A 9,110-nucleotide genomic window follows, 5' to 3' on the forward strand; every position below is an offset into this window, starting at 1 on the left:
ACAGTCATCTTACATTGCCACTGTTACTGACAGCTTCTGTTATTTTCTTATACTGAAAACACTGTTGTTAGTGTGTATTTTACACCAGAATCCCTGTATGGAGTAATGAGAGTCTCTCAAAGAATTAACTTTACTGTTTGCATCGGCCAGTCACAGTACATTATCTCAATATTGTAAATTATAGGTTAGGTTTACATTTCGCTGTGATTTTTTTTCCTGATGGGCTTTACTTTGATTTCATAGTTCATACTTCTGACAACATGATGCAGATTTATCTTTCAGTAGCACTTCAGAATAGACCTTTTAAGAGAAAAATTCTAAATGTATTCTTCCTGATTAAATTTGCATGTAGCGCTTATACCAGACTTATTGGTCCAACTGTATGCCACACAATGTGGCATTTTGGTCTTAGAGACATGAAAATGCAGCACAGGGATCATTAGAGCTATCAAAGTTAGGCACGCTTAGCAAGTGGCAACATGAGATGGCCGCCGTTGGCATCACTTCTCCCTATGGCGAGTCAGCGGCATTGTTAGTCCAGTCATACATAAGTCTGTCAGTACAGTACAGTACGGTATGAAGCCCTATGCAAAATTTGACTTATCTCTTGTGGAAATGGAGTCTAACACAGGTAACTATGGAGGATAGGCAGACTATACCCTGGACTGGTCACAGGTTGGTCCAAGGGCACAAAGACACCGACCATCCAAATTTCATTTCCTCACTGCCTGGGAACTAAACACCTCTGCCTGCTGGAAGGTGAGTGAACAACAACATTGTCAGTAACATGAGTAGGAATATTCATAATGAATGAGAGAGCCCTCGGTTTATGTTATTGGAGGTCACGTTTTCATCACTGCTGCCAACCTGGAATGTCGGGCAGAAAACTCGCTCTGGATGCAGAGGCCTTAAGATGCGGGGGAAAAGGGGAGACTTTCTGGGGACCCCAAATATGATGGGGGCTGCTGTGAATGATCAGTAATTATTAATACCTCACAGGCAGTACTTACAAAATAATTTGCTCCATATATTTGATGCTATCGTACGCTGCAACTCCCAGTCATTAGTGTTGGTGCCCTTGCACAAATTGCTGGCAAGTATTAACATAGACAACATTTACAGTAGTCATATATAGACACCATCTTGATTATGTTGACACCCCAGCCATATTGGATGTGGCAAAGTAAAGCATTTTATGAAGATAAGATAAGATATCCTTTATTTGTCCCACACTGGGGAAATTTACAGTCTACAGCAGCAAGATTGTGGGTAGAAAGAAGAAAGAAGAAAAACAAAGTGTTTGCATTCACAAAATAAATGTGCCTCATTCACTTGCTCCTAGAGATGTTTCATCAATCCAGATCTTATTGGATTAAAACTTGATTTCAGCAAGCTCTTCAGGAGCCTGATAATAATCCTGATTACTCGAATCAAGTGTGTTGGAGGAAGGAAACATCTAAATCATGCAATATTGTGGCCCTTGAGGCCCAGAGTTTGACACCTGTGCCCTAAAAGAAATGGGACCACATACAGAAAAGCTAAACGAAAACCATCATTAAGATCTAAACAGAAAAAAACAAGGGTGCAATGGGCGAAGGAAAAGCAATCATGGACAGTGGATGACTGGATGAAAGTTAAATTCAGTGATTAATTGAAATCTGCATTGGGCCAGGTGATGATTCTGTAACTTTTGTTTAGTGCAGTCCCAATGAGATTTATGAAGACACCTGCCTGAAGAAAACATGCACATTTCCACAGTCATTGATGATCAGGGGCTTCGGAGAGATGTCTGTCATTGCATCTTCAATAAAAGCACAACTTGACGGTGACATTTCGGACACTTTTCTTATTCCATCAATTGAAAGGACGTTTGGGATGATTCAATCATTTTTCAAGATGATGGTGCATCTAACTATAGAGGAAAAACTGTGAAAAAATTCCTTGAAGAAAGACACACGCGGCCAATGTCATGGCCTGCAAATTGTCCGGATCTCAATCCGTTTGAAAATCTTTGGTGGAAGTTAAAGCAAATGGTCTACGACAGGGTTCCAACTGGAAAACTGATCAAGCAAAAGCAATCAGAAAAAGTCGGATCCAGGCTGATGAAGAATACCGTTTATTACTCATTAAGTCTATGCCTCTAGGCACGTTTCCAGGATTTATTTTCTCTCCTGAGGCGAAAGTGGGTCTTCACTGATATATAGAGGGGTGGGGCGGATTGGCGGCTGGTAAAATAATTTCGAAATATATTCTAGAATATCAAATAAAATGTTGGGAGGGCTGAATCAGGGCTACACGGATTTCTTCCGTGGTGTAACGCCATCCCTGCTGCGAGGTGTTATAAAAGTCAGACGTGGTGTAGCACAGTACTCGTGGTGTATATAAGTGCTCTTTTGTTGATGATGTTGTTGTTTTCATGATTCAATATTTTTTTTCTGAAGAATTTGAGTGATTCCATAATTTCCCCCTCTGCTTGGTCCAAACAAGTAACTGTTATTGACTACCACATTTTTCTTGATTTCTTTTCGTGTTTTCAAGAATGAAAGTAACCATCTGAAATGATTTTAGTTTTGTGCCATGTCTGTGATGTGCTTTTTTTTTTTTCAATTTGATTAAACAACTGGATGAACATCCTCTGAGACCGGTGATTCCATAATTTTTGTCAGGGGTTGTAGTACAGACAATTATTACAGACTGGTAGCCTAGTCAGAAGGTACAAATATACACCAAAACCAAGATAAGAAAAACATATATTGTCGGTATATGGATATTAAAGGTGTGTTTTAAAGCTAGGCATGTTGCTGTCATTCAATCGAAATGACGTTCACGTTGGGCTCGGCCTGGAGAGGAGGCCACGCCCACTAGGGGAGACCGGAAGAGAGTAGCCTTTCACATGCGCACGATGCTGCACGCGCAACCAGGCCGTGTGCGTGCGGAACCTTCACACGGACGAGCCACATTTGGTGGGGGCTCAAATGTGTCTTGTTCCAGGGTGGTCAGTGAGGGTCTGTCTGCTACCGCTACAAACCCAGGTGGGCGCAGGGCTCACGATGTAGCACCACTAGCCCGGTTTTCCTGTTCGAGGTGGGTTATCTGTTCGGCCCATTGTTTCATCCCTGCTTTGTTTAACGACTCTCTGAGCAGATTTGACCGCACACGTTCGCTCCAATGTAATCCACCACCCTTATCATCCTGCATTATTAGATTGCTCGGGGTCGTATCTGGACGGACGTGTAAATCGACATCCACACTTACCGTTACACACGTCGATGTATACTGTACCATAGAATGGATGTAGTGAGGACGCTGACGGCAAATCTCTACTTATCTGGTTACGTTATCGTAATGCAAGTGCAATTAAAATGACCAAAGTAACCTATTGTAGTGATTAACGATTCCATACTCTTGTATGAGACCTATCATAAAGCGTTCTCCCGTTGAATCAGTCAAGTGTTCATCGACACGTAGTTGCTCACATCGTTTAAAGCTTGTGTTTATTTTGACTGTAATGTCGCTGCCAAAATCCAGTTTAATTATTGAAAGCAGCTATTAAAAATATGTATTTATTTTGACTGCGAAGTAGGATTTCTCCACGGACAAGAGAAGTAATTATCCAAATTGATATTCGAATTAAAGTCACACATTTTCAGTCACTTTTCCAACCCTTATGTACATGTTTTGAACATTTACGGGATCATTTTTACCCACAAATATGACCAAGTATTTAATGGCCAAATATAAAAACACCGACATACAATGACAATGTGGAGACAGCACTTAAAATTTCCACAGTGACTGTTCTAATGTTTTCTCGACTAAATTCAAATGATACAATACAATAAAATTAGTTTGGTTTGTTTGTTTGTTTATTGAACATAAAACGTATACAGTAATAATTTGACAGAAAATAAGGTAAATAAAATAGTAAAGAGGAAAGAGAAATCAGTCATCATTCAACACAGTTATTATGTTCAAGGGAGTAGGAAGAAGTAAAGAACTTATCTAGTCCTACCCGTTTTACAAAATTAAATACACTTTCTCCAATCCATATTAAAAGCTGAACGGGAGTGATAGCTACATGAGTCTCTATTTTTGATTTTATATTAATATTACAAGACTAATCGTTTTTCTTTTGTCAGGACACAAGATTTCCACATTAGCAGAATAAGCAAAGAAGAAGAAGAAGCATCTGTCATTCATGTCAGCTGTGCAAGATGAGTACAGACAGACCCAAACGGAATATCATCAAGAAGAAATATGTGAGTAAAATGTATATGTACTGCATACTGCTATAGACACATACTATGCATGTGTTTAGTGTATAGCAGAGTCAGTATCAAGTCAAAATTACCTTGACATTTAGTTTCAAAGATCTCCGTTGCATTTCACAAAAGTGATAGATCGCCAAGCTTGGTTACTGATTATAGTAGAACACACCTCTTACAGTCACTGGCAACAAGATCCAAATCAAGAACTCGACTACTCTGAAGATAATTCAAAATTTTGAATGACACTGTCAGAGTTACTATACACAAGCTTCATGTCATGGTTGCAGTTTGCAGTGGTGTACAACGGAACAAACTACATTCAACGGATAGATATTTGTTGTATTTTGATTACGTTATCTAGCAAAATGAGTGTAGTAAATCATCATGCAACATATCTTAGTATTACTTCTTAGCATTTTTTTTAATCAGATGCCAGTAAAATTTTCAAATTTTTTTGTGCTGATTCTGAATTTGCCCTTGTCTTTTTCTCTAGCACATCAGTTTTCCATCGTAATAATACTAATAAAAATAATTTAACAATAATATTACAGGGTTCGAGACTAACTTTTTGCACTGTTTGCACTGGTGCGAACAACTTTTTTTCTTGGTTGCACCAGCACAAAAGTTAGGTGCACCAAAATTATCAACTGCATCACAATCAACATCACAGTTATACAGATATAACATTATCAAAGGGGGAAAAAATATATTTACACTATATTGACTTATTGCTGTTTTATTTGGGAAGATATTTGTGCATTTTAATTATTTTGTAGCTTGTGACCTTTAATGTTCAGAAAATGAATAAAGCCAATCTCCAAGTATTTGACCACTATTTCCGTTCACATGCAGGTAGATTTTTTTTTTTTTCCTGAAACGTCAAGAAAAAAGTATACGTGTTTCAAATCAGCGTCAAAAATAACTTTAGGGTCACATAAAGCCACTTCTATTTAAAATTTGCTGTTCAACATTGTTATTATGTAGTGTAATGAGACACTCATTTTGACAAATAAAAAGATTTGCATTAGATCAGATTAAATACATAATCCAAAAAGTTTAACATGATTACTTGGTTTGGAGGTTCAGTGCTTTGATGACAGTTTTCAGAAACAGCATTAATTGAATGTTTCAGTTCATTGTAAAATTGTACTTATTAAGTTAGACATATTTGATTGACTAGCAACCAGTAAAGGCCGGTTCATACAGTGCCAAGAAAAAGTATTCCAGCTTCCTGATTTCAGATTTTTGGTTCATGATAATGAAAATCCTATGGCGGGCGATCAGTTCATACTCCGACGCTCAAGCGCTCTGGAGTTAACCAGCAGGATAACCTGAAACATACCAGCATGTCTACTTCTGAATGAAAATTGGTATATATGCAAAGAAAGAAATCCGAAAAACAAGGAAAAAAAGCAAATGCTTGTACATAGCAACGTGAATTGAAATAGTTTGGCTTTTATCTTTCTCGTTGTTGACGGCAGCAATGTACAAAAGTTTTTTTTTGTTTTTTTTTAAATGTAAGGTTGTTGAAGAACCCTCAGTGATGTTTATGCATGTCGTTTGGCTCTTTGGCTCTTTAGGACATCAGTGATGGAATGCCTTGGTGTGAAGAGCGTCTGGTGCGCAAAGTTCTTTTCCTCTCCCTCAGGGAATTCCGAGACACACGCCGTGCCACACACGGACACTTACCTGCACACGGGCACAAACGCAAGCATGTATCGAAAGCAACACTTTCACATGAACCACAAAAGTCAAGTCAAAAGCCCCAGCAACAAAGAGTCTCGCACAGACTGCAAAATATGCAGAAAAAAACCCACAGTCTGGAAAAAACTCAAGTTAAGACAAAACAGCAACGTGATCATGCCAACAAAGTGCAAAAATCAAACTTGTCTCAGGATACGCATTCACGGAAAAGTAAAAATACTCATACAGAACAGCGCATGCACCCACAACGAAAAATGTGCCGAGAAAAAACTGCGCAGCACACCAGCTTTCAAGAACATTCAACCAGGACGTTACGGTCACATAAAACGTCAAAGTCATCATCCATGTCGAAATACTCAAACACCACGAAAGAACCACAGCGAACCCAGCACAAGAACTCAGTTGAAAATACTAGGCCACCCAAGAATGTGCGACCACTCGTGAGGACTCCTGTCGCGGCCAGGAAACAGACGTCACACTCTCCCAAAGGCATCAGGGGTCAGTTCCTGTTCTACTACTTCCATTTGATTGCTCAGTCTAACTCTATTGGGAGAAACTAACAATGGTAATCTAACTGACATCAGTATCGTGTCGTTTTACAGCCAAGCTGTGAAAACTGATTCATGATTCATCAATATGATCTGCAATCTATACAATTCTTATTTCATTTTGTGATGTGACATACCTGTAGAGTGCTGTCAAATGGTATTTGCGCCCTTCCTGATTTCTGTGTTCTTTGCATATTCATCACATGCAAAAGTTTCAGTTCGTAACACCCATTTTAATATCACACAGAGACTACCCAAGGAAATACATAATGCAGTTTCCAAGTGCCAATTTAATTTATTAAGGCATCCAAAACTACCTGTCCCTATGTGAAAAAGTAATTGACCCCCTTGTTAAATCACAAAGTATCTGTGACTTACGACAGTTTTGGGAAAGCTGAGTTCAGTTTCACAGGCAACACCTTCGTACCGCATATGTTGAATCACCAAATCACATCAATAGAATCTGTCAGACAAAGAGAAGTAGGCTACAAGATTTCAAGAAACAAATGCATTATACCCCAAGCCGAGCATTTTGTATTTCCTTGGCTTGTCTCTGTGTAATATTAAAATTGGTTCGATGAACTGAAATCTTTGTGTGTGGTAAATATGCAAAGAAAACAGAAATCAGGAAGGGGGCAAATACTTTTTCACGGCACTGAAACAAAGCAAAATCATTGTAGGTAAGCACAAATTCACTGCTTAGTCTAACATTTCAACCCATTGGTTTAGGTTCCCTGGTCAATGGCGCCGGTCAGTGTCTGTCCTTGCTGTCAGGCAGCTCTAGCTGGAGTTGGTCCTTAAAGGCACGCCCTCAGCGCCACCCTGTCAGCCTCTTTTGTGACAACGATGACCCACATAGCGGGAGGTCAGCTACTCTTTGGTGTTTTTTATTTATTTATTTATTGTTTCACCCTTGTGTATCTTTGTGTGTTGGAAAATGAGTCATCACGTTTTGTTTTGGTTTGGGTTTGTTTTGTTTTTTTTTTTTTTGCAAACAATTGTCATTATCCTATGTGTGATACATTGAAAGAAGGTTAAGGTCAGACCTACCTCAGGAAAGAATGGAGGATACTTTGATTATGCCAAAAGGCTTAAGTTTTTTTTGTCCCTTCATTATCCTTGAATTCAGATTAGTTTGTTTGTTTGTGTAGGCCAAGGTTGCAAGCGCAGAGAAAATTTGCCCAGTCTCCACCCAGCTCTCCTGGTCCACCACCGACATCATCAACACAGTGTAGGCACAACCCCAGCCTGGCAGTCGTCACCAGTCTCACCAGGTGTCGACCAAAAACTGAGGACTTCTTATCATTTCTCTGCCTCAGAGGTAAGTCTCCATGATGACGTTCATTCATTGACTCAATATCAATTCAGTTCAAGACACAATCTCTCTCTTTTTATTGCCGTCTCAAGTATTGCTGTATTGGATATCATATGAAAATCTTCTCATGTTCCCATTCCATGTGAGAACTATATCCTTCTTTGCAGTTTATCTTCTGACAGGACAGACGGCATTGTTGTTTTGAGTTTCATCATTCAGTGCATCACATTTGTCACTTGGGCTATGACATTATGCGCAGGGATATAAACTTAGGTACGCTTGTAAAAATGTGAATAAATTGGTGCGAAGTGAACCAGGACAAAGTGTGGAGTTTAATACACATGAGGAGTATGTGTTGTGCTTTGGTGTGGATCAGTGTACCAAAATGTATGGCTGAACACAGACAAAGTCTGGAGTTTTAGCACCTGATCTGTATTTTAGCATCTAATCCAGGGGTGTCAAACTCATTTCACGTTGTGGGCCACATACGGCCTCGGTAGATGTCAAGTGGGCCGGACCATTAAAATTATACCATACTATGCTATAAATAACCAAAATAATATTTCTTTCCTTTATTTTGGTCTAAAGAAGCACAAGAACATTAGGAAAATATTGAAATTTTATGAACATATCTTTTACGAAACATTTCATGAAGCACCTTAAATTTCCTTAGACAAATGTGCAATTTACTTTTATCATTCACATATATGCATTGCAACTGATCACACTGATTGTACAAAGGCGCAAAACTTATAAAAAAATATATTAATGCATTTTAAGATTAAACGAGATTTATAAAGAAAGGAATTTTTAAACCATTTACACATGTGCATATAAAATCTAAATTTAATCCCTGCCGACCCCTTACAAACGAAGGAGAGTGCTATTAAATGTGTAAAGAATAAAGTAGTCACATGTCCTTGATAGCGTATGCTGTGTTGGGTGTGTCTCAGTGACAGACTGAGGCTGCTGTTGTCTTCCACTCTGATCAAAACAGTGTGTCCCCTAGCGCAGGGGTCCCCAACCTTTTTTGCCCCACGGACCGGTTGAAGTCAGACAATATTTTCAGGGACCGGCATTTAAGGTGTGGCGAATTAATACAACAAAATAATATGATATGAGCTGCATGAAAACTGTGGTGTTTTCGAAATATAATAATAAACACAAGGAGCGTCTAATCTGGTCGCAACACTCTTATCGCTCTGGTAATGTTTAATGCCTTCAAAATACGATACAACGCAAATTCAAAGTGCATGAAAATGACGACTCACCACA

The 9,110-nt window shown here is 38.9% G+C and overlaps 1 protein-coding gene across 1 annotated transcript in view; it reads left to right on the forward strand.

Annotated features, from left to right (window-relative positions):
• Nucleotides 1–2,854: 2,854 nt before the first annotated feature.
• LOC109521943 (uncharacterized) overlaps nucleotides 2,855–9,110 on the forward strand; it is a 13,846-nt gene continuing 7,590 nt past the window's right edge. The window contains exons 1-5 of the mRNA XM_019880097.1: nucleotides 2,855–3,084; nucleotides 4,140–4,259; nucleotides 5,849–6,470; nucleotides 7,250–7,385; nucleotides 7,672–7,841. Of these exons, the coding sequence (XP_019735656.1) occupies nucleotides 4,215–4,259; nucleotides 5,849–6,470; nucleotides 7,250–7,385; nucleotides 7,672–7,841 (973 nt within the window). The 5' untranslated portion in view covers nucleotides 2,855–3,084; nucleotides 4,140–4,214. The remainder of the gene's footprint in view (nucleotides 3,085–4,139; nucleotides 4,260–5,848; nucleotides 6,471–7,249; nucleotides 7,386–7,671; nucleotides 7,842–9,110) is intronic.

The sequence above is a fragment of the Hippocampus comes genome, unplaced genomic scaffold, assembly GCF_001891065.2.
Source record: "Hippocampus comes isolate QL1 unplaced genomic scaffold, H_comes_QL1_v1.1 scaffold135, whole genome shotgun sequence".
NCBI lineage: Eukaryota > Metazoa > Chordata > Actinopteri > Syngnathiformes > Syngnathidae > Hippocampus > Hippocampus comes.